Raw genomic sequence first — 26907 nt, forward strand, 5'->3', positions numbered from 1 at the left:
GAACGGAAGATCCAGGAACTTAAAACTACAAAACTCCTCTCGTATGGTGAGGCGAAGAAAATTTACGAGTCCATGCAGCCGCCCACATTCGCTGCTTCCTTTTTTTCCATTCTGAAACAGCCAGTCTTGAAAACCGAATCTGCTACACAAACAGAGGTTGCTACTGTCAGCACTAGCACCTGCCTTTGTCAATGTACGTGTGCTGCTGCCATTCCTGTGAAGCCTGCTGCTCCACTCCGGCCTTCTGACCTGGCCGTGGTAGCTGACATCATGGAACTTCCTGCCCCTTCCCGGGTCCAGTCTTGTGGACTGCCCAGCGCTGCTACACCCCCTACTGCTTCTGAGGTTTTGGCTCCAATGCCACCTCAGGCCAGAACATCGAAGCCAAAGACAAAGTGAAGAGTAGCCCACTAAAGGAGACTGAAGTTATACAGTCTGCTGATCTGGATGTCATTCTCTCTGACGTCTCTCTCAACTCCATTTCTGAGGCGATGGAGGTTGATGTCAGACTGGGGCAATTGTGAGAATGAAGGTACTCCCACCCTAATAGATGGCTCCCATTATACAGTGGAACATGAATGGATTCCGGGCACGGCAACGCCCCCTGTGCTTGTGTTTACAGGAAACGCATTTAAAACCATCTGATGCTCCTGTACTAAGGGGCTATACATCATATCGCAAAGATGACCTGACTGGAGAAAGGGCCAAAGGCGGAGTCGCTGTGTTTGTCAATAATGACCACCACTCCTCTGCTCTCCCCTTGGATACTGACCTGCAAGCATCGTGGATGATTGGCAGGGCTAACTGGCCACTGTTCACTCGGTTGGCTGTCTTTGACCGCCACAATAGCGTATAGGAATGGATGGATCACATCACACTTGTCATCCATCATGCTGATGACCTGTCCACACCACAGTCTTCTGGCACTCTTAAGCGGCACCTTGTGCCTTGGTGAACAGAAGAGTACCGTTCAGTCATCTGGGACAAGCGTGCGGCTCTTCGCCGATTTAAATGCCGCCCAACAGCGGTCAGTCTTACCGCCTTTCGAATCGCGAGAGCCAGGGCACGCCGTGTCATTAAAGAGAGCAAGAAAAGGTCATGGCAGGAGTTCCTGGACTCCATCAACCGTTCCACTTGTTCCACAAAAGTATGGGAAGCCATCCGGAGGATTTCTGGTAAACATAGCCATTTACCAATAGCTGCTGTCCTGAACCATGGGTGCCTCCAAACGACACCCAGAGCCATTGCTCAGATGCTGGCAGAGCATTTTGCACAAAGTACTGCCACTGCAAATCAGGATCCAGCATTTCGTCGCTACCATGCGACTGTCTAAAGAGCGACCTTGGACTTTCGGTCGAACAGTTCTGAGGCCTACAATTACCCCTTTCTCCATGTGGTAACTTGAATCGGCACTTACTGAGACTTCTGACACTGCACCAGGTTACGACCACATCCGGTACTCCATGCTTCGACATCTGCCAGCGGCGTCAAAGGAAATTCTCCTTGAATGTTTTAATCTCATATGGCAGACAGGAGTGTTCCCCACCTCGTGGAGGGAGGCAATCCTCATCCCTCTCCTCAACCCAGGAAAGGACCGCACATGTCCCAGTAGTTATCGTAGTATCGCCTTGACAAGCTGTGTCGGAAAGACCCTGGAACGAATGGTTAACCGGCGTCTGTTCTGGCTGTTAAGAGACCAGACAGCTCCTTAGCCACTTTCAGTGTGGATTCCGAAAATTTCGGTCCACGGTCGACAACCTGACTCTCCTAGAGGCAGCTATTCAGCAGGCTTTTCTCCGTCAGCATCACTGTATTGGTATCTTCTTTGATATCAGTAAGGCGTATGATACTACTTGGAGACACTGTATTCTTGCACAACTGCATCAATGGGGCTTTCGTGGCCGCCTCCCAATTTTCATTTGGTCTTTCCTGTCTCAGCGGTTTTTCGGACCTGCGTTAGTAACACATTGTCTGATCGCTTTGAGCAAGAGAACGGTGTCCCCCAGGGCAGTGTTTTAAGCGTTACCCTCTTTGCCATAGCCATCAACAGTATAACATCTACACTGAGGAGTCCAGTACAGTGCTCCTTATTTGTGGACGACTTTGCTGTTTTCTGTTCCTCCTCCAGTGTTGCAAATGTGAGCCGTCAGTTGCACCTAACAGTGCGGCTGTTAGAGGAGTGGGCTGCAAAGACAGGTTTTCGGTTTTCTGCCGATAAGTGTGTGTGTTCATTTTAATCGTTCTCGTCGTCTTTTTACTTTGCCTGCCTTGCATATGGGGGATACTGTCCTACATTTAGAGAGACAGTGCAGTTTCTGGGCCTAATTTTTGACTCCAGGTTGTCATGGCTGCCAAACATATGTGACTTGAAAGCCAGAACCCTGAAGGCACTCAACATCCTCAAGTGCCTCAGCCACAGGTCTTGGGGAGCAGACAGGGCGCGTCTCCTTCAGTTTTACCGAGCTTTTGTGCATTCACGGTTGGACTATGGGTGCACAGTATATGTGTCAGCGAGGCCTTCTTATTTGCAGATCCTTGACGCTGTTCACCATGCTGGGATTCAACTGGCCATGGGTGCGTATCAAACCAGTCCCGTACCCAGCCTCTGTGCTGAGGCTGGGGAACCGCCACTTACCATCTGGTGGCAGCTCCGGCTGGTGCGCCAGGCTTGTAAGTTTCTTGCAGCTCCCAGCTCGCCTGCTCACCATCTTGTTGCCCATCCACCTCTGGACCGCCTTTTTTCCCACCGTCCCCGCCATTTGGGATCCGTGTGCAACGTGTACTAGAGTCCCTCGGTGTGGAGTCTGTACAACCCCAAATCCAAGGTTTTAACCGCCTGCCACCCTGGTTACTGAAGAAGCCCAGAGTGATTTTAGATTTATTGCAGTACAAGAGAGATTGCACTCCTGCCACCCTTTTTAATGCAGCATTTTCTGCCATTTTATCTGAGCACCATGACTATGCAGCTGTTTTTACGGATGGGTTGAAACAAGAGGATTCCGTTAGTTGCTCAGTTGTTTTTCCGGATTGTGTCCTCAAGGTCCAACTGCCTCAAACTTTTACTGTCTTTGGTACATTATTGCCTGCGATCTTGCGGGCACTGGAGCACATGAGACATTCTTCCTCTCCTAAATTTCTTGTCTGTTCCGATTCACTCAATTCCCTTCACTCATTGCAACGTTTGTATCCGGCAGACAAAATTGTCTAGACCATCCAGGATGTCCTCCTCCGACTACAGCGACTGGGGATGGTTGTAGCTTTCTGCTGGGTTCCGGGGCATGTCGGCATTGCTGGGAACGAAAGGGCAGATCTCGCAGCCAAGGAGGCGTGCCTCACCCCACAAGTATCTCAGTGTGCTATCCCCTTGCACGCACTCACCTCGCTGTTGAGCTCACGGGTCACGCATCGGTGGGAGGACGAGTGGCTGGAAGTGACTGACAATAAGCTCCGTATAGTCAAGCCCACAACGCGTGTGTGGTGTACGTCCTTTCAGCCCCATCGACGGGACAAAGTTCTCCTCACTCTGCTTCGAATAGGCCACAGCCCTATGACGCATGGCTTCCTGCTCCGGCAAGAGGACCCTCCAATGTGTGGTGCTTGCGGCGTCCAGGTCACTGTGCACCACATTTTATTGGATTGCGTTTTATTTTCTGACCAGCAGGCCGCGGCTGACTTGCCAGCGGACCTGCCATCTCTTTTAGGCAACACTCGGACGAATGTGGATAAAGTTTTTAAGTTCTGTGCCATGTCAAATGTTTTTACAAAGATTTTAGGGAGAGGATTTTAACTTGCTCACTGTGTGACAAGCTCGCCCATATTTTATGTAAGTGGCCAGCCAATAACAATTTCCTGTGACATTCTTGTTGCTATGTTTCCCCTTTCCTTAGGTTTTACTTTCTTATGTAGCATTTTCCTTCTTTTCCTGCTTTCTTTGAGTGTGTGCTTTAGTTTTCTTAGGTCTGTCCACATTCGTTCCTTTTAACGTGTGTCAGGGCGCTCATGACCTCGATGCTGAGCGCCCATAAGCTCCAACACACCACACCACCACATCTTGCTGAAATGTATACCCAGGATGGCTTGCCATTGAGAGTTACTTAACAGGTGTAGAATGTCATCAACATGCAACTGTGCTGTAAGGGTGCCACAGGTGGTAACCAAAGGTGTCCTGATATTAAAAAATAGCACCCCAGATCATCGCTACTTGTTGTCTGACGATATGGTGGGCGACAATCAGGTTGGTATCTCACCACTGACAGAGGAGTCTCCAGACACATCTTTGCTGGTCATCAGGGCTCAATTCAAAGTTAGGCTCATCAGTGAAGACAGATCTATTCCATCCAATGAGATTCCAGGCCAAATGTGCCCAACAACACCACAAACAGTGGTGTACAGAGGTCGATGGTAGTCAGTGCCAGGGGCGCTGTGAGCTCAGCCTCCTTTCTGTGGGCTCATTGAAACACCAGTTGCTTGTTGGACTGATGATAATGGCAAAAAACTGGGGCTCTGAGTGACTCTCTGACAATTGCTCAGTCCTTATGTTCTGTAATCTCTCTAGGTCAACTGCTTCCTATTTAATGCTGTGTTCTGCCATGGTTCACTCATTCCTGCCAACATCGTCAAATAGTGCAATCACTCCTTTGAAATGTCGAGCGATTCACCAATTACTCCAGCCAGCTTGTTTGAGCCCAACTATACGTCCTCTAACAAAGGTTGATATCTGCATATATTGTTCATGTACCTGTTTGCACGACAGTTATTGTCCAACTGAGCACCCAGAACGAAATACGCAAAGACGTCATTCATGCCTTCGTACTGATATGTCTCATGTTTACTATCAATCCCAGCTGCATCACAGAACTGAGCAGCAGCATCACACATTCATCCATTGCCTGGCAAATTTTACAATTTTACATTTTCAACAATGTAGGAAAAGATGATTGCTAGTTACCATAAATACGACAAGTCAAGTTGCAGGCAGGCACAATTAAAAGACACTCACATGTGGCTTTTGGCCACAGCCTTTGTCAATAAACACACACTATGGTAAGTAGCAATCTATCTTTTCCTACATTGTTGATATTCATACCTCGAGTTTCCATTGTTTGGTTTTTTCTTCTTCTGTAAATACCTATATAAATATCAATTTTTGACTAATTTTGCTACTTCTTTCATTCTGTTTTTTTTTTATTTCCCCACAGAAGATGACACACAAAAAGTAGTACATAATTATTAACTACACAGTTACTCACTTAATGCATTATGTCAATGGGGCATAAAAGTAGTCAGCAGGTTACATACATGTTGTATTTAAGTGTCTTTAATCTGAACATTGAACAAGTTGTGAAGGAAAGGTAGTAGAAATTCATAAAGGGAATTAAAATTCAGGAAGGAGAAATAAAAACTTTGCACTTTGCCAATGACTCTAATTCTGTCAGACAGCAAAGGATCAGAAGTGCAACTGAACAGAATGGACAGTATCTTGAGAGAAGGAGATAAATTGAACATTAACAAAGGAAAACAACGGTAATGCAATATAGTCAACTTAAATCACGCAATACAAAAGAATTAGATTAGAAAAAGAGACACTAAAGTAGTAGATAAGTCTTGCTATTCGGGAAGTAAAATATGAGGGGCGTTCAACAAGTAATACAACTCATTTTTTTCTGAAATAGATTGATTTTATTCAAAATTCCAATACACCATATTATTTCCTACTCTTTTGGCTACAAAATCCTACTTTTCAATGCAACTCTGTTCAATGTGATGGCCTTATACCACCTTCCTGGGAGAGAGTGTATGCCCACACACTACAACTCTACTGGTCAACATCATCAATAACCTCCCCACCATCCATTCCCACAGAGTTCATTCTTCATTGGGCACTACAATATACTTCTGAGTAATGGTTGTGCCTTGAGGGAAGACATCAAACAGAGTAACACCTTCAGGGCCCCAGAAGATCATTACCATGGCTTTACCAACTAAGAGTGCAGCTTTGAACTTTTTCTTCAGAGGAGAGGTGGCATTACAGCAGTCCATGGATTGCCATTTTGTTTCTGGTTTGAAATAATAAACCCTTGTTTCATCGCCTGTGATAATGTTCAACTAAAAATTGTCATGACCAACCTCATAACACACAAGCAATTTGCATAGGTTATTCTTTGTTGATCTTTATGGTCTTCTGTTAGGTGGTGAGGAACCCAGTGAACAAACACCTTTGAGCACCGTAACTCGTGGACGTTATGTCTGCACTACCAACAGAGACATCCAGTTGTGCAGTGAGTGTTTGACTCTGATTCATCGATCACCTCAAATGAGAGTTCTGCAGCCAACAATGCAGGAGTCACAGTTGTGTGCAGCCGACCAACGTGCGGGAGATCAGACTAGTTTGTGCCACCTGGTTACGATGATGAAAGACACCTTGCCCAATGATTCATGATGCGCTTTTTCACTGCCAGGTGTCTGTAGACATTCTTGAAGCATCTACCAATACCTGTGATAAACTGGTTTTTCACCCAAAGAAACTCAATAACCAATAACCAACATAGTCCGAGAATAGAGCTCTAACTGGGGAGAAATCACATGGGGTTCCCTGGGGCTCAGTTTTAGGTCTACTTTGTTCCTCATATATTTGAACAATCTTCTGTCTAGTATACAACAAGCAGGGTTAGTTCCTTTTGCAAATGATACTTCTATTGCAATCAGTCCAAGCATATACGCAAAAACAGAAGAACTGTAAACAAAGTTCTTAAAAGTATGAGTATGATTGACTGGCTTTCTGTAAATGGTCTCACCCACAATTTTAGAAAGACACGATATATTCAGTTCTGCACATCTAGGGTTCCTACACCAATAAAAAGTGCAACAGATGGTGATGAAATAATAAATAGCGTGGAAACTTCAAAATTTGTAGGTGCCAATTTGATGAGAATTTAAATTGGAAAAAGCACATTTTGGAACCCCTCAAACAACATAGTTCAGCCACATTTGCACTTACAACCACTGTAAATCTTAGGGAGATACTATCAGTAAGTTGACATATTTTTCATATTTTCAGTCAATAATGTCATACTGAATAATGCTCTGGATTAACTAATCTTTAAGAAAGAAAGCCTTCATTGCACAAAAATGTGCTGTAAGAATAATACGTGGTGCCCATGCATGATAATCTTGTAGACATCTGTTTAAGTAGTTGGGCATTCTGACTACTGCTTCGCACTATATTTATTCCCTCATGAAGTTTGTTGTAAACAATCCACTAAACTTTAAAAGGAACAACGATGTACAGAATTACAACACTGGAAGGAAAAATTTAAGATTATCTGTAGCACAAAAAGCAGAGTGCACAATGCTGCAACTAAAATTTTTGTTCCCTTACCCAGTGACATAAAATGTCTGGCTGACAACAAAGTAAAATTTGAAAACAAACTGAGAAAGTTTCTCCTTGACAGCTCCTTCTATTCTGTAGTAGAACTTCTATTACTGTAACGCGTAAAAGGTGGTAGGCAGGAATTACTAGCTCTCATCTATATATCTTTTTTTGTTTTTGTATTATAAAAACATTTTAGAAATGTTCAGGATGTAACCATACATACAAAATTAATTTAAAATGTGAGTTTAAAATGACTTGTTCAACATAATCCAATCTACCATGGGAAATGATCCCTGCAACATGCAACTAACTAACCAACTAACTGGCAGCTCTCTGCTTGGAATGAACATACGTTACTGACACCATTTTGAAGGCTATGTATAGCACTGCCAATTATCAGAACTGCAGGAAACTGCAGGGGCTAAACTGTAAGTATCCCACAACACATTCTGAATTTTTCTACCTGAAATTGGCAAAGGAAAAAATGTGATACATTATTTATTGAATGCCCCTCGTAATTGATAACAGCTGAAGTAGGCAAGATATAAAATGTAGGATGGCAAAGGCAAGTAAAGTAATTCTGAAGAATAGAAATTTGTTAATACCAAATATAAATTTAAGTCTTAAGAAGTGCTCTCTGAATTCATTTGTCAGGGGTGTAGCCTTGTATGGAAGAAAAACATGGATGAAGAGCAGTTCAGAAAAGAAAAGAACTGGAGCTTTATAAATGTGGTGCAACAGCAGAATGCTACAAATTACTTGGTTAGATAATGTAACTAATGAGGAGGTAGTGAATGGAATTGGCGAGAAAATAAATTTGTGGCATAACTTGATTAAAAAAGGTATCAAACAAAGGAAAATCCAGGATGGAATGTAACAATGTTATGAAAAGGTTAGTTGCTACTCACCATATATCAGAGATTCTGAGTAACAGACAGGCACAACAAAAAGACTGTCATAAAATGAACTTGGTCTCTGGCAGCTAAAGCTATACTACAAGTAGCAGTGCATGATGGAGAGGCAACCAGGTGGGGGTAAGGAGCAGGCTGGGACGGGGAGATGGAGGGGTAGCAGGGTAGGGGTGGGAGTCAGTGAAGTGTGGCTAGTGGGAGCGCACAGGGACGAAATCGAGAGAGGATAGGGTAGCTATGCGCAGTTGGGAGGTAAGACGGAGGGTGGGGGAGAGGCAAGGGTAGTGGAAAAGGAGAGAAATAAAAAAGAGAAATAAAAAGATTGGGTGTGTTGGTGGAACAGAGGACTGTGTACTGCTGGAATGGGAACAAGGAAGGGGCTAGGTGGGGAAGGACAATGACTAATAAAGGTTGAGGCCAGGAGGGTTATGGGAACTTAGGATATATTGCAGGAAGAGTTCCCACCTGTGCAGTTCAGGAATCCAGATGGCACAGGATGTGAAACAGTCTTTGAATTGAAGAACATCATGCTGGGCAGTGTGCTCTGCAACAGGGTGGTCAGCTGTTTCTTGGCCACAGTTTGTCGGTGGTCACCGTGTGGACAGACACCTTGTTGGTTGTCATGCCCACATAGAATGCAGAACAGTGGTTGCAGTTGAGCTTTTAGATCATGACTGGTCTCACAGGCAGCCCTACCTTTGATGGGATAGGTGATGGTTGTGACCAGACTGGAGCAGACAGTGGTGGGAGGATGTATGGGACAGGTCTTGCATCAGGGATACGAGTCATGAGACAAGGGGTTGTGAGCAGGGACTGTTTGGGATTGACAAGGATATTGTGTAGGTCTGGTGGGTGGTGGCATAATACCACTGGTGGGAGGTGGGGGGTCAGAAAGGTAGTGCGTAGGACATTTTTTTATTTCAGGGCACGATGAGTGATATTCTGCCACCCACCACACCTACAAAATATCCTCATCAATCCCTACACAACCCCTGGTCCCAACCCCTTGCCACCCTGGTACTATCAGCACTTCACTGACCCCCCCCCCCCCCCCAGCCCCACACCAACTACCCTGCTATCCCTCGCCCTCCCTGCCCCAGCCTCCTCCCTATCCCCACCCAGTTGCCTCTCCCATCCTGCGCTGCTACTCGTATTCTGGCTTTAGCTTCTTCAAGAGACTGTGGCCGTGTGTGTGTGTGTGTGTGTGTGTGTGTGTGTGTGTGTGTGTGTGTGTGTATTTTTGACATAGGCCATGTTGGCCAAAAGCTCATTTTGTGACAGTCTTTTTTGTTGTGGCCACCTGCAACTCAGCATCTCTGCTAATACTGATTAGCAACTATCCTTTTCGTAATATCTGTGTTGATCCATCATGAACAGGGAACATCAGCTGGTAAAGTAATTGTCTATGTCTATGAAATGCCTGTAACTAAGATGTTATTTTATTTTGATGAAAACCAGTTTGGTACTCCACTATGCCCTCTTAAAAACTGCTGCATAGTAAAATATTATACATGCAGTGTTATACCAGGGTACACAAAGCAAGCTTGTAGAAAATGACAGGTAACCATAAAAGCGTTTAAAGCTACAAAATGAAAGTAATGGCATTAAACCAAATCTCTGTGTACATCCAGTGCAATATACTACAACATCCATACATATTTGTTAGTCATAAAACCATTTAACAGCACTGATTTACAAGAGAACATGTAAAAACATTAAAAAGATCAGAACTAGACAGTATACAATCAGGAGCTCTTCTGAAACAAAGCTCGCCTTTAAAAAAAATATTAAATAATAATAATAATAATTCTATATAATTCTTATAGATGGGGAAACCCGTAGTATCTGTGAGTACTTATCTTCTTTTAAAGTAAAATCTCACACAGTAATCTATAAAATACAATAATATACATATTTATGGCCTAGGCACTATCACACTATCACAACTGGTGATATAATTAGTTGTCACAACACCAAAAAAAACTTGAGGCAAAACCCAATGGCAGACGACATAATTAAGAGGAAAACAGCATGCAAAGAGCATGCTAAGAGTATTCACAAGTACCTTATGGGCCTAGGTTGTACAGCAAATCGAAATAAAAAGATATGATTTGGTATCCTTTATATCATTTAACAGGTTGGCATTACCACAGTGAAACATACCAATAAGGATCTCAAATCCTGTTTAACAAAGGGGAGTTTTTTTTTTATGTTGTGACAACTAATTATATCACCAGTTGTGATAGCACCTAGGCCATTTTCTGTAAGGCTGTTTTGTATATTATTGTACTTCATAGATTACTGTGTGACATTTTACTTTAAAAGAAGATAAGTTCTCACAGATACTAGGAGTTTCCTCATCTTTAAGAATGGCAAACTTTGTTTCAGATGAGCTCCTGATTGTATACTGTCTAGTTCTGATCTTTTTAATGTTTTTACATGTTGTCTTGTAAATCAGTGGGGTTAAATGGTTTTATGACTAACAAATATGTACGCATGTTTTAGTTTATTGTGCTGGATGTACACAGAGATTTGGTTTAATGGCACTACTTTCATTATGTAGCTGTAAGTGCTTTTATGATTACCCGCCATTTCCTGTAAGGCTGCTTTGTACAACCTGGTATACACTACATGTATACTCTTTTACTATGCAGAGGCCTGAAGATGGCATAATGGAATGCCGAAACTGATTGTCATCAAAATAAAGTAAAATAACATATTAGTTGCATGGCTGTTGGAGAATTTTGTTGATATTGATAATTTTCATAACACTCCTAAAAAGGGGATCAGCTGATACAACATATGCCGAGACATCTAGGAATCATCAGTTTAGTATTGGAGGGAATGAGAATAAAAAAAGAGAGGGGGCGGGGGGGAATTACAGAAGGAAATCAAAAGATGAGTACAGTCAGCAGGATCAAATGGGTGGGGGTTGCAGCAGTTATTTGGAGATGAAGATGCTTGCACATGATAGAGAAGCATGGAGAGCTGCATCAAACCTGTCTTCAGACTGAAGACCACAACAAACACAGCATAAACCATGCTGTGAACATCGTACATCAATTAAACATGTATTTAGATTCTATAGCTAATTGTTACTTCTTACTGATAGTTTTACCACCTTCGTGTCTGTTTTATGCCTATGTTTAAGTATAGCTATTTGATAAGCACATTACAAAGCTATCTGCAACCTAATCATTTTATTTCTTGTATGGACTGAAGTCCTAGATCTATTACATACATTAATATTACTATAATGGGGTACGCTAAAATCTGTATTCTTTTGATGACATTCGCTCTTTATCTGTTACTTCCACACAGGGGTGCTTGAGAATGGGGCTGCAACCCATAAAGTTATAGGGGTGGAGAGAGTGGGGGTGGGAGGCGGAGAGAGAGTTGCAGCTGCGGAACTGTGCTTTCAAGGGGAAAATAGCAACATTATTGTCACACAGTGGCTATTTTAATGCTAGAAAGCCTGAGATTGAGTTGAAGAAAATTATATATATATATATATAACGAAGTATTTAATTAACAGATACAAAATGTTCAAAATGTACAAACAGTAACCAATGTGAATGACTCATTACCATAGGATCCCTATACTAGACTCCATTACTTTGCTATTGTGTAATTCTGTTACAGTTTACTTAAACCAGACTCAGAAATCCTTTTTTTTTTTACGTAAATGTTTTAATTCCAACAAATTTATAAAATCTGATGAAATGTTATGACCGTTTATTCCTCTTTTCTGTCCCTTTGTATCACAAATGTTGATTATTTTAATCCTCGAGCAGGCACAACGTTTTTCATAAAAAAAGTGGGTGCATGGCATACCTTGTATGCATGTGAGGAATAACTGTCTTTTATGTTACCAACGTGAACATATATGAGCAAAATCGCTGTTCAATGAAACAATAAAAAACCAATCTTAAATTATATGAGCTAAAGCACTGTTTAATTAAACAATAATAAAATAAACTTTCATTATATCATTCTGTTGCCACAGACAGGTGTTACCCCACAGTAATGACCCACTCAAAGCATTAAATAGTGTTTTTGCATCAGATCCCAACCAACTGCATATTCAATTACTAATTATCTTGCAGACAACAGCCTCATTGTATGATTGTGCTCCTAGCCCATAATGTGGGTAATTTTCTTTAACAAACCATAAATTTTTCCTCACCCAGCTCGCTCAACTGCATGCGTTACAAAACGATGTATCACTGTGTTCCCTAAACAATAATGAGGGGATAGGTACAGGTTCATAATCGTGAAAGAACAATGGAACGGTGCAGAACAATTTTATTTGTGGTTGGTGCACTTAATATATACATGTAACATGTAACTGCTTGAAGATTAATGTTAGTGTGCCCACTTTAAGGTTAATGTTAAACTTGCTATGGTCAGGCTATATCTTTTTCTGAGGGAACTGCATATTTGTTCACAAGTCTGCCTTTTGAATTCGTATGATTATTGTGCAAATTTGGATAAATACAAACAGCCCCCCCCCCCCCCCTCCACACACACACACACACACACACCGCATGCACTGCTGTACAGTGCTATTCTTGTTACATTCAAAACTGAAAATGTGGATAACAGTTTTGCCAATTCATTTATTTCAAATGAAGTACAAAATGAGACTTCCTTCACTTAATACAGGTGTAATTTTTATTATTTTTTTTTTTAAAAGAAGGCTAAACTGTTGTCAAAAAACACTAATCTGACTCCAGGAATAAGGTGAAATTCTTATTTGATATTACCATTGGTTCCCAATCAGTTTCTTTCTGGTGACTGACTTAATAATCAAGTACTACCTTGTATATTACACTGTGCAATTCACTTATGGGGTCACTTTTTCAATAGCACGTTATTGTCTCCCATTGCAACACAGAAGTTTAAAATTTGGCTCAAATTTACCAACAAGCTTCCTCTGCAAGGGTGCAAAAGTGTGGTGTCCTGTGACATGACCATCAGCCTTGGCAACACTTCAAACAGCGTGGTTTTGACACATACAAAGTAAGGCCACAGCTTAGAAATTCATTCAAGGTCCACATGTTTCATGGTTGCAAACGATGGTTTGCAGTGCGATGAGCAGTAGGAAGACATTCTCGACAAACGTTGACACTGCTGACAACCCCCCCCCCCTCCCCCCCTCCAGATGATAGATGATTCAACCATTCTCTAAGCACATTGTGGGCATGCAGCCCTATTGAACATGATCACACCCCACAGGAGTGTCGTGCATCCACAAGCTTTTGCGCTGGTGTACAGTGTGGAGCCACAAGGGACCATTCAGAACCATTCAATGAAATTTAAACATGATCCAAAATAGCAAACAGTGTTTATGATTTTCAGCCCTCTTGTTTCACACCTTCCTGGGCTGTGATCATGGGGGGGAGCAACATTGACACATGCATGAATAAAATAGCAAAGTGTCCCTCTAAGATCCTCAATTCAGCAACACCCTTGGTGCTACATGCACCCCTTTATTGTGCACTTTAAAAAGGACCTGTACAGATAAAGCCAGCACTCACTGATTACCAGGTGCTTTTGTGACAGGCAACCATTTCGACACCCCAAGTTGAGTAGCGCTGTGTCGCTGAGCTAGTGAGCTAGTCAAAAGTGATGCCCGTCATGCTGGCACCTATAAATCAATGACTGTCTCTCTCTCTCTGAGTAGCGCTGTGTCGCTGAGCTAGTGAGCTAGTCAAAAGTGATGCCCGTCATGCTGGCACCTATAAATCAATGACTGTCTCTCTCTCTCTCTCTCTCTCTCTCTCTCTCTCTCTCTCTCTCTCCTGAGATACATTTTTAAAGGGCTCAAGAAGGGGGGCTAAGAGGGACCCTTTGCCATTTATTTGCACATGTGTCATTGTTGCACTCCCCTGTAACGACATCACAGAGAGTGCAAAACATGAGAGCTGAAAAAGTATAACACCTCTTGCTGCTTTGGATTATGTTCAAATTTCGTTGAATGGTTTTGAATGGTCCCTCATCATTCCACCATGTACACCAGAGTAAAACTCATGGTTGCACTACACTCTTGATCATGTATAATGCGGCTGCATGTCCATGGTGTCCTTCGAGAATAGTTTAATCATCTGGGCGGTGCCAGTAGTGTCAAAGGTTGTCAAAAAAATCTTCCTATTGCTAGTCACACTAAACTGTTGGTTTTGATAATGAAATGTGTGGAAATCAATGCCTCAAGGGAAAGGGTGGTTTCATAGATGCCTTTTATGCCATCCCTAAGGGCCAGCCCTGAGACCTTCTTGTGTTGCTACTGAGCGGAAGTGTGTGTGAAATGTTTTCCTCAGCCACACATAAGAAAACTGTGTTACTTCTTACTTGGACCCTTACATACCTTCTCTGAACACACTTTTGGTAATTTATTACAAAATAATGTGATGATACAATTTTTTCACCTACAGGACATAAGATAAATACTGTACAATGACAATCCGCACAGTATTCTTTCTTAAGTAGCCTTCTAAATTTACATAGGTAATTGCCAGGTTCTAAATTCACATGTCACTCTAACATCTTCTCAGAAAAATAAAAAAAGGCATAACTGATATTCTGAACCAAAAGTGAGGGAGATTTTCTTTTTGTTCACCTTTTGAAGAATGGGTACATGAAGTATGATGCATAGATCTGTAATTGTGTTCCTAGAGGGTGACATGTAGATACAATTTGGGAGCTTGAATTTTAAACTTAAAAACTTAATAAAAGTACCCACATCAGTAGAAAATTGAACAAAGTAATTTCAATAATAAAGCCTATACAAAGTATTATCTAAAGGTGTTATGTTGTTTCCTCTCCCTATTTCTCAACTTTTCCTTTATTGAGGTTTCTTTTTCTGCTTGTCCATGCCTAAATAATAATAGCTTGATTTATATTAGCTGGTAGTGTGTACCTGTGACTGCCTGCAATGGTTTACCTACATGAGAATGTTTCTTCAACTGCTACCAGTGTGTTGTCTATCTTAGCTGCACCAAGAGTTAATTTTTTACTACCTTTCACTTTGAGAAAAATATCAATTTACGTTGTAAATCAATTTATGGTGTAAATATTTTAAACATTTGTGATTTAAAAGTTACCAACTTTATACTACTATGCAGCTAACAGCAGCCTTCAGTTCCAACAATCAGAAGGCAGGTATGTGTACAACCGTGAATGCCTATCCTGGCCTGTTCAGTTGTACTTTGAAGAACATTATATGTATTGCATTAATGTGTTTGTAGTTGTGTATAGAAGTTAGTTTGATTTAGGGCCTGCATAAAATTGCGCATGTGTGTGTGTATAGAGAAAGACAGAGAGTGAGAGAGAAAACATTTCACTACTCCACTATATTTTTAAAATAATAACGAGGGCTTACCTAGAGGCTGTGAAAATATGTGAAGAGTTCGTGGTAATGGCATTAATTGGCGATCCATGAGCTTTCATTTCTCCCAATAAGCTGCAAGTGTCTGCTGACCACAGTTTAACCACACCTGCACGGCAAACTGACAAGAGGATTTGACCACCGGGCATGAATGTCAGTCCACATACCCAATCCTTATGAGCGCCATTTAGACTCTATAAACAAAAAATTATCATTCAAACAGTGAAAGAATCTGGAAAGATAAAATATAGTTTACTGCAGTATTATGAAAATTATTCACATAGTGCACTAAAAAATGCCTACAACTTAACAGATATTTACAGCAAGTTTGTCAAATTTATTAGATCATCCAAGCACACCTCCATGACTGGCTCATACTCTCAATCACTTGTGTGTCTCTCCTATCACTTTTGAATGTCTTAACCAGATGTTCTCACGTAGGGTAGGTGGGAATAACAACACTGACTTACCAGATATATTTGGGAGGGCAGGATGTACCAAAGATCTAAATGTGTGTACATAGTATATTCAGTGAAACTTACAAAATGTAAAATCATTAAATGTATTTAAATCTGTCTTTGCAACTAATAGGAAATGCATATTTCTATCACCATATAAGTTTTGTTTTATTTATATGAAACATGGTGGTGTTTTATGTCTAATTCGCACCCTTACATTAGGAAGTTCATCTTCTTGCATCTTTTTTAAGTATTCCTTCATTTGGTACTGATGTTTTCAGCCCAGTCTCAGGTTGATTTGCACCACCACACATTTTCTGATGCATAATACCACATAATCTACACAAATATATTACCTTGAGGTGGAGTCCCTGTGTCTGTTGATGTTAACTTGACATGTTCACATCCCTGGTAGCTATTCCTCATAATGAAACTTGCAGAGCACCATGTATGGATGAATTATTGAATGAATTAATAGTGGACAATGATTCAATCGAGAACAATAGGGTGTATCCTTCCTGACTAGTAAATAAGCTCTTTTATGTGACAACTAGTATTGAACTTTCATTCATTTTGAAGTGAAAAATGAACATGTGAAAAATATAGCTGTGAATTTTGTGATGCCATAACTGTCTTGCCATATGAACAGTACCAATAAGTCTTGGCACGATAGGATACAGCAATACCACCCGCTAGCCTGGAGCCTACATAAGCAAAATGGTGCAACAGCTTCATTAGTCTGTTGTGCTGAAGTTAATGCAGGTTGACAGTAGACTTCTGAAATTGGTCATGTGCAACATCAAACACGCACATGCACACACAAACTAATGCAAGGAACATGGTGGTAATATGCCACTCTCTCAGCAATCCATCACCGGCTGTTTTCAGTATGCGAGACATCTGAAGAACATGCTGGATAGGACAACAGCAGAACGCCCTCTGTATCAAGACAGATAAAGACAACATGGATAATGTGTAATGTTGCATTATCTTCTTGAAAGATAATCATAAAGGCCTCAAAGATACTGCATGGCCAGATGTCAGAAATGTAATGCCTGCTGTAAAAATTACCAACCGTAAATACCTAATGGCACTCCACGTCATCATGCAGAGTACTGTGTATGAGGACAATGAACCCATTTAACAATGTTTGTTCTCCTTGAAGGCTTCACCTCCATCAGGATGCTTCATGCAGAATAAGGACTCAACCTAGAATGCAATGCTGTGCCACTCCTGCAGCCAGTGTTATTGCTGCATCCTCCACTGTCATCATGTCTCTCTGCACTGTTCTCTCAGGGAAGCCGTAACAAAGCCTATTTCCTGACAAAAAAAAAAAAAAAAAAGGTGCAAGTCGTGACTATCATGTCATGCAGCTAGGAGAATAATATGTCTGTCTTCTCAGAAGATAGTCACAAGGGGCTACTGAGATCTTTCACGGAACTGAATATGGCCCTCCGACCAACGTGTGCAAAATATTGTAGAATGATAACCAATGGTCTTAACAGACCATGATCCAGAGAAGAGAAAAGTTGGCCCTCAGTTTTAAAGAATATAGCACAAGGTCTAATTTTTTGCTTCGTTTGAATAAAATAGAAAGAAACATTCCACATGGGAAAAATATGTTAAAAAACAAAGATGCTGTGACTTACCAAACTAGAAAGCACTGGTAGATAGACACAATAAAAAACACACAAACACACACACACAAATTTCAAGCTTTCGCAACCCACACTTGCTTCATCAGGAAAGAGGGGAGGAGAGGGAAAGACGAAAGGATGTGGGTTTTAAGGGAGAGGGTAAGGAGTGGTTCCAATCCCGGGAGTGGAAAGACTTACCTTAGGGGGAAAAAGGGACAGGTATACACTCGCGCGCGCACACACACACACACATATCCATCCGCACATATACAGACACAGGCAGACATACGTAAAGGCAAAGCACCTCTGTAAAGGCAAGCACCTCTGTACTTCCGCCTCGACTGACATCTCTGCCCAAACTTTTTGCTTGGTTTTGTGTATGTAATTAATTTCCTGATTTATTTTGACTGTTCCTAGTTTTTTCCTACTTAATATCTATTGTTATAGGGTGAAATCAGTAACTGTTTCATGACAAATTTTATTGCTGACTTAAAAACATATATAAATTCTGTAATAATGATAAACATCTGGAAAAAGAATCACTATTATTCTTAAAGTATTTATTTGGCTCTATTCGAAATCATTTTAGCAAAGCCAGCCCTTAATTAATTCCAAAGTAATGACCAGTTTTGTCAAAAGTATTGTTTGTATTCCTATATCTGTTAATTCCATCATTTAAAAAAATAAGTTGGCTTAACCCTCGTAATAGAAGAAACTGTTAAAAAGAATTGAATGAGTTATGTTTTAATTGTAATTTCTGTAAATTAAACATCAAACAATGTATAGTTCCAGTACCTATTATTGTGATGATATATGAAGGCCTGATTTCTGGGCTCGAGAGTCAGCCCACGCCCAATTTTCCGACGAGAAACACGTACTGGTTAGGTCAACAACAATGCATCAACTTAACAGTGAGCTATGTGTAACACAAATAGGCTGTGTGTTGAAACAATGACAGTGTCTGTTCAGCACCTACTGTATTATTCTGTATGGTTAGGTTTTTAATGCTCATAGACATTCAACAGTAGATTATTGCAGCAGTATGCTGACGTTTGCCTGCAACCTATTAATGAGGCTTATCAAAAGTTAAACAATAGTCGACTGTCCATATTAACTGTATATATGGGGTGTTGTGAACAGTGATAGTAAAGAAATGTGAAACAACTGTGCACCTGTCATCTACATTACTTACAGTAATCAGTGTTGTACTCCCCCCCCCCCCCCCCCCCCGCCCATTTTTCAGCCAGTATCACAATGCAGTATGTCGACATCGAGGACCACCAACAAAGAAATAAAGCAGGCGAACATCACAACTGGAATAACTGACTCACTCCATACAAATTGCAGCACACAAAACGCCTTCTATTGGGCTGATGCTATCTTACTTCTGACTGACTGCAAGCTAAGAACACTGGACTGACTTGACATTTAACATCAATTTTCTGAAATTCAACGCCATGCCCATTCAAACAATACATATTTCCTTGCAGGAATGTCCCATGCTTCATAATTATTACCATCAAAAATCAGGTCATTCTATTTGAAACATCTGGATTTTGCTCTAAGGGTTCCTACTTATTTTACAAGTCATAACATATAATACAACCAGTCAACCAGCAAACATCAAACTATGGAAAAATGACTAATGAAGATTGAGGCTAGAAGGGTTACAGGAACATAGGAAATATTGCAGGGAAATTTCCCACCTGCACAATTTGGAAAAGCTGGTGTTGGTGGCCAGATCCATACGGCACAGGATATGAAGCAGTCATTGAAATGAAGGATGTCATGTTGGGCAGTGTGCTCAGCAACAGGGTGCTCCACTTGTTTGTCGGTGGCCAATCATGTGGACAGATAGCTTCTTGGTTGTCATACCCATATGGAATGCAGCACAGTGGTTGCAGCACTGTGGTTGCAGCTTAGCTAATAGATCACATGACTGGTTTCACAGGTAGCCCTGCCTTTGGTGGGATACGTAATGTTTGTGACCTGAATAGAGAAGCTGGTGGTGGGAGGATATATGGGACAGATCTTGCATCTAGGTCTATTACAGGGATATAAGCCATTTGGTAAAGGGTTGGGAGCAGGGGTTGTATAGGGATGGACAGGTATATTGCACAGGTTCGGTGGATGGCAGAATACCACTGTGGGAGGGGTGGGAAGGATTGTGGGCAGGACATTTCTCATTTTAGGACATGACAAGATGTAGCTGAAACCATGGCAGAGAATGGAATTAAGTTCCTTCAATCCTGGGTGGTACTGATTTACAAGGGGAATGCTCTTCTGTGATTGGCAGTGAGACTTTGGGAGGCGGAAGGAGACTGGAAAGATAAGGCATGGGAGATTTGTTTTTGTACAAGATTGAGAAGATAATTACGGTCTGTGAAAGCTTCAGTGAGACCCTCGGTATAGTTTGAGAGGAACTGCTTGTCACTGCCGATGCGATGACCATGGGTTTCTAGGCTGTATGGAAGGGAGCCTTTGGTTTGGAACAGGTGGCAGCTGTTGAAGTGGAGGATTGCTAGAGGTTAGTAGCTTTGATATGGACAGAGGTATTGATGTAGCCATCTTTGAGGTGGAGGTCAACAGTGAGGAGGACCAAGTGAATCAAATCAGGGAGAAGTCACTAGGGTTCTGGAGGAATGTGTATAGTGTGTCCTCTCACCCTCGATCCAGATTTCAAAGATGTCATCAAAGAATTTGAACCAGGTGAGGGGTTTATGATTCTGGGTGTTCAGAAAGATTCCTCTAGATGGCCCATGAATAGGTTGGCAAACAATAGTGCCATACAAGAGCCCATAGACGTACCCTGGATTTGTTTGTAGGTAGTGCCTTCAAAGGAGAACTAATTGTGGGTGAGGATATAGTATGGAGGTTGCTGGTTTGGAATCTGTCAGGCATTGATGAACGTAGTGTTTAATAGCAGTAAGGCCATGGCCATTAGGGATGTTAATGTAAAGGAAGGTTACATCAATAGTGGCAAGCAGGGAATCTTGTGGTAAAGGAACAGGAGCTGTGGAGAGTCGGTGGAGGAAATGGTTAGTACCTTTTGTATAGGAGGGTATGTTCTGGGTAATAGGTTGAAGGTGTTGGTCTACGAGAGCAGAGATTCTCTCAGTGGGGGGGCACAGAAACCGGCCACAATGGGGCATCCTTAGTGGTTGGGTCCATGGACTTTAGGAAGCATGTAGAAGATAGACATGCAGGGAGTGGTAGGGGTGAGCAGAGAGATGGTGTCTGGGGAGGGGTTCCAGGATGGGCCTAGGATTTGAGGAGAGAGTGGAGATCCTGCTGGATTTCTGGAATCGGATCTTTGTGGCAAGGTTTGTAGGTGGAGTTCAAAACAAGTGGTGGAGCCTCTGTTCAGAGGTAGTATTATAAGGTTGGGATCAGTTTTTAGATGGTGGATTGTGGTTCTTTCTGCAGATATAACATTGGTTAGCACTTCGAGGGATTTGTGGAATGATGGTGAGGCAAGGTTCGAGGTTAAGAAAATCTGGAAAGTTAGCAGGGTGTGATCTGGGGGCAGTGCATGTCTGTCGTCTATTTTTAACGAAGGCCTTGCTGGCCGAAAGCTCATTTGTGACAGTCTTTTTGTTGTGCCAATTTGCGACTCAGCATATCTGCCGTAAGGTGAGTAGCAACTTTCCTTTTCGCAATGAACCAGCAAAGCTGTTCCAGGTATGAAGAGCCTTCCTCCAAACTGACAGGAGTACCACTTGATGGTACCGAATTTAAACTCGGCAAACAAGTATGTAGTGTGTGCTGGAGGGTACACATTATGTTGTCCTGTGTTCTTCTAGTCTTGCTGTTCCATTCACAAATGGTGGATAAGAACAACTACAACTGCTGGTACGCTTGTGAATATGTACATATGTCTATAATGTTACTTCCAACTATTATGAGATATTTATGTAGAAGAAAGTGAAATACTTCTCGATTGGACTTGGAATGTCTGGTAATGCAATTTTAGCAGAAGGATTTTCTTTGATTCAGTTTCTTTCTTGTGGTGTTTCCCAGTGGAATTTGTTCAACATTTCTCTGATTCTCTCACACTTTCTAAACAAAGCATTTCTTCTATCTACGAATGATTCTTTCAATTTACGTAGATTTCAGAGGACATCTAAGATAGCCTCTTTCCACTCTAACCTACTTGATTTCAATAGCATCTTTAGCTATGAGTGTTGATACAAAATGTTTAATTATTGTGATTATTACGTACTGTGTGCAATAAAGTACCATTACATCACTCCTATTTTCAAGTGTCTGAGTATCAGTTTATGTTGTTATATTTTCTCATCTAATGTGCGTGAATTTGGAACTTTCTGCCAGGTTAAAAGTTTGTGTCATATCAGGACTGTTATTACAGACTGTTATACCACCTCCTTCCCAAGCCAGCTCCACAGCCTGCAGCCAGGTGAGCCAGTAGGCTGCCTTCCAAATTTTGCTGCCACAGCTGCAAAAGCACTGAGCTAGCATAGCAAACACCTGTTCTCCCCAGAACTGTGGCGAATACTGTTACCACACACCAGGCACTGACATTTGCTGTCTAAGTCCCATACATGACTGGAAGCAGAGCCTTTTCATAATAACACCAAGGTGGACAAGCATAAATACTTGTATCCTGGACCTAATGGTATCTGTTATCAACTGCTGGCCTAAAAAGAAAGTGTCTCCACATCAGCCATCCCCCCAATGTGGGTCATCCAGTCTCATCTAAAATTATCCAAAGGCTCTGCTAGCCACTGGTACATGAGCCACATCTAGTCCTGATGTAACTGTAGCAATTGGCACCTTCCTGCTGGGGTCTACTGAAGGCTGACATTAACCAACTCCTGGGTGTCTCCACAGGGTTTTTTGGTAGCAGACTGCACTTTGATGCCTTCTGCACCTGATTCACTGTAAGCTGTTGGCTGCATTTACACCTAATGGCATATCCAGCCGACACCCAAATGCAGCTGCGCATCAGGCTTCTGCAGCCCTGATGTAGCAGCATACTCACCAAGGCATTCACACCGTTCCTTTGTTGTGGCAGCCTTTCCAGCTAAGCATCGCTGTTGCCATCTCATGCTGCTCTGTGCATCGCTGGCAAACACAGCCTCCAAGGGTCATCGCATACCACTACCACACTGTCTACATTGTCTGTATCAATTCTGCTGAATAAACATGTTGTTACCATTGCATTTTTGATTCCGTTATGCCTGAGGAACTGGTTTTCATATCTGCTGCCCAGTCAACCATCCTGCATCTTCATCATGGTATATTATGAAGTCAGTGATCCTGACCTCTAATACGACTGATCATTTAAGCATGTCTTGTGAGCTGTCCTGATTAGCTCAAGGAGTCAGACTATTGCCTATGAAAGACAGGATTTCACATTCAAATACTGGTGGCATGTACTTCAATCTATCAGTAAATTCATGCTTCTTGTATGTCTGACAGATGATTCTGATGTAACTGAAATAAGACCTAATTATGCCTGTAGCTATCATATATCCACTGACATAAAAATATTTACTCTATTAAAAATACAAAGACAAAATAAAAACTAGATGTTAGTAAATTCAGGGGATAGGAAAGTTTCCCTCATGTTATATGCAGGTCATTCAATAAAACAGTCGCAGACACAGATACTCTTGTCAGTCATTCTTACTGAACAGAATTGCAAGTGAATGACCACAATATTTAAGTTACTCGACAACATTAGTCTCTATGACCTCCACTCCTCTTTCACAGTTTACATGATTTTCCCTCAGCAATACCTACTGTACAGATTATTATCAATATGATATTTCAATTTATACTCATTTTTGTTCCTGATTTACAGTATTTTAACAGCTCTCCTAAGAAGCATATTCATTCTCTGCAGTTGGCACAATGAGGAAGCATGCATAAATCTCTCTACCAGGACAGCTGATTTTACTTGCTCGATTGCACAATTAACATTAGCTTTAGTCACACTTGTGGAAATGGTTAAGGTTTGGTTTCACATATAGTTTAGAAAATTTGTATTTGTTGATGTCTCACAGTTAACTATCACTGTGATATAGTCAGCAACACCAAGCTCTTTCTCCATTAGAAAACTTCTGCTCCACTCTGCTCTCAGATTCACTGACTACTTTACCACTTTATCACAAAATGCAAACCATTTTGCTGCACCGACCACATGTATAATCATGATGAAACACAGTTAATAGAGGGGTATTAAGTTGTTGGTTCTATCCTGCAGAAACACTCAGATTATACAAAAAGTTTGAGTGATCACAGTTTGTAATGGTCTGATAATCTGTGTGAACATCCCAAAATGCACTCCTTCAAGAGGCAGTGTTAAATAACATGCCGCATAAGGCGTCACATTTTCCACCATATATCAATATTTACATTGTCAACAAATTTTGATTTCTGTAATTTGTTACACTATTTCTGAGAAAGATGCTCAGAGAAAATTGAGTATCTATCTGGATCCATAGTTATGTCTATCTTGTTAGATGAACATCACTAAAATACTGGGTTATGAAGAGTTTCTCATATTGTGATTTTGCTTATAAGAATGGTTGCACCAGTTACTGAACTGACAGTCTGTTACATGTCTCTTCAAGTTCTCACACCAATACAAATTACATCCATTTGTCAAAACCAACATCTCTTCACTTCTCCAGCATGTTTTCCTGCATCAAAACTGTCCATGTTTCCTTCATTTTCCTTCTATTGGGATAATCACAGTATATTTTAGCTGCCCTTCCATTTTGTCTCCATATCAGGATACTATCAAACTTAAAATATTGACTTACATGATATGCCTGCAGACAATCTCATGTTAGGAATGATACTCTCATCTATGATGCTCTACTTTCAGAGATATCATTACCCCTAAAGCACTACTGCTAACTGTGTTTCAGTTCTGCAGAAAGTTATGTAGTTTAAAAGATTATCTCGAAAGTAAATTATTGATGGTACCTGAATGAGTTCTTGCTTAGACAAATCCCACTTCTTTATGCACATATCACGTGACCCAGAAAATAAAATATCTCCCCTAATTGCCAGAGACTGGATTCCATCATAGTGTGGAGGATTCAGATTCATTTTAGGCTGGAAGACATTTGAACTCCCTCTGTTCACTTCAAAAACCTGTGAATGAAAATAAGTAAAGCTACATAATCTCTTCCATTACAAAATTATTGAAAAAAAGTTAAAGAACAAGCAAATATTACTTTTATATAATGATCTTTGGATCCTGTTACAACAATATCCTCGTCTTCTGACAGTTTTCCGACTGCCAAACACATTACAGCAGCTTGGTGACCACCAACAAGTTTTCCCACTGGCTCATATCTGCAAAAACAGTAAAATAGTTTTCTCAGTCAGCAAAGAACCATAACACTGAAGAAAATAAGAACATAGAGATTTCCCCCCCCCCCTCCCCCCCCCCTAGTTGATCAGATATTCTAATATGCTAAGCCAATATCTCATTTAATCAGGGTTTCATGTTTACTATCTTCATAATACTACAAAACATGCATCAATTTTGATAAAAATAACTGTTTTTTACATCCTCTGATTCCTAACACTCCCACAGAATATGTGCATTACCTTGACTTAAACTTGCACTTCTGACAATTTTATCTGTACTTGCTTCTTGCTTTTTTCTGCACTGCTAATATTTTTTTCTCATGTCTGAGTGTATTTTCAGTTTGTCCTTTGTTCCTATATGACTTATCAACTGTCTTCTCTGCCAATTTGAATTTATGATCTTTAAAAAACAAAAAACAAAAAAAGAGGAACAATAATACGGTATCACTTTGCTTTTCCATAATATTAACTTCCGGTTTGTTTCCCTTCCACCTTTCAGCCTTCTCTTCATTGCTTAGTACTGTCCTGCCACCTGAGATCTCATTATCTATACAGGCACTCCTATTATCTACAAAGGAGTACGCAGTTGAGAGAGTGATCTTTGAACAGATATCCCACTGATGTGGTTGCCCCTATGGTACAGCTATACTACACTGCAAGGTATATCCCGATATAGCCACAACTTTGTAGCTATGAACAGCAGAGAAATTCAAGAAGATGAAAAAAGGAGTCAATATTAAAATTCCTTAGTTCAGTGACTAGTCAACAAAAATAAATGAGTTGAGAACAGTTTGGTGCAAATAATTAAGGTGAGTCTGGACACCAAACTTATTGTATGGGCAGAGGCAAAAATCTTAGAGATATTTCAGTAAATACTCCAGCTTAGTGATGAAAGAAAAAAATTAAGGACTGCTAAAACTAAGACAGGAAGTCAGCATTATAAGCTGCTCCAAAATAAAATTAACAGTAAGTGCAAAGAGGTTAAATCAGAATCATGAGGGAGACTACTGAAGAAACTGAGAAAAAGATTAATGCAGAAAAAAATCAATACATCTTACAGGAAAGTTAAATTTAATATCATTTCCTTTTCTACCACAATGAAGAATGAGTACTTTCTTCTAATAGTGAGGAAATCCTTACAGGGACATACTGATGGTAAACAGATCCGATGATCTTTTGGTTTCATCGATAACAATCCCCCCCCCCCCCCCCCCCAATACACGTAAAGATTATTTTATCTTATATCAGGATCTGGATTCTCTTCTCAAGTGTATTTGGAAAAATTAAATTTGGCAGTAGCTTACTGAAAGACATGGATAAATAATTACTTTAAATCATTAAGTGATCAATATTATCAAACTTGACCTCTTCATTTACTGAAGACTATAGCTGCCCACTGTAGTAAACACAAACATTGTTGTCTCTGAAAAATCATTACTTCATATAGGTATTATCCATGCCACTTAATCAAATGAAGTCAAAATGCTACAGCCTCTTGTATGTGACTTGTCACAGGCTCAACACCCCCACAGCAGTAACAGAAAGAAAAGTAGTCATCAAGACAACATTTAATTTGAACATCCCTGTCATGTACTAAGCAAGGCTTTATTGCTTTCTCTCTCTCTCTCTCTCTCTCTCTCTCTCTCTCTCTCTCTCTCTCTCACACACACACACACACCCACACACACACACACACACACACACACACACACACACAGTGCTGTAAAAAGTGAAACACTTTTTAAATGCAAAAATTAGTCTAGAACCAGTCATAAATCAAATCATTAACTTT

The 26907-nt window shown here is 40.9% G+C and overlaps 1 protein-coding gene across 10 annotated transcripts in view; it reads right to left on the reverse strand.

The window, feature by feature from the left end:
* LOC126267947 (kinesin-like protein KIF21A) overlaps positions 1-26907 on the reverse strand; it is a 483424-nt gene that overhangs the window by 37603 nt on the left and 418914 nt on the right. For all 10 annotated transcript variants that reach the window (XM_049973266.1, XM_049973269.1, XM_049973270.1 and 7 more), the window contains 3 exons: positions 24977-25097; positions 24723-24893; positions 15665-15864 (listed from right to left, as the gene is read on the reverse strand). In XM_049973266.1, coding sequence (XP_049829223.1) covers positions 15665-15864; positions 24723-24893; positions 24977-25097 — 492 coding nt within the window. The remainder of the gene's footprint in view (positions 1-15664; positions 15865-24722; positions 24894-24976; positions 25098-26907) is intronic.

The sequence above is a fragment of the Schistocerca gregaria genome, chromosome 4, assembly GCF_023897955.1.
Source record: "Schistocerca gregaria isolate iqSchGreg1 chromosome 4, iqSchGreg1.2, whole genome shotgun sequence".
Lineage (NCBI taxonomy): Eukaryota > Metazoa > Arthropoda > Insecta > Orthoptera > Acrididae > Schistocerca > Schistocerca gregaria.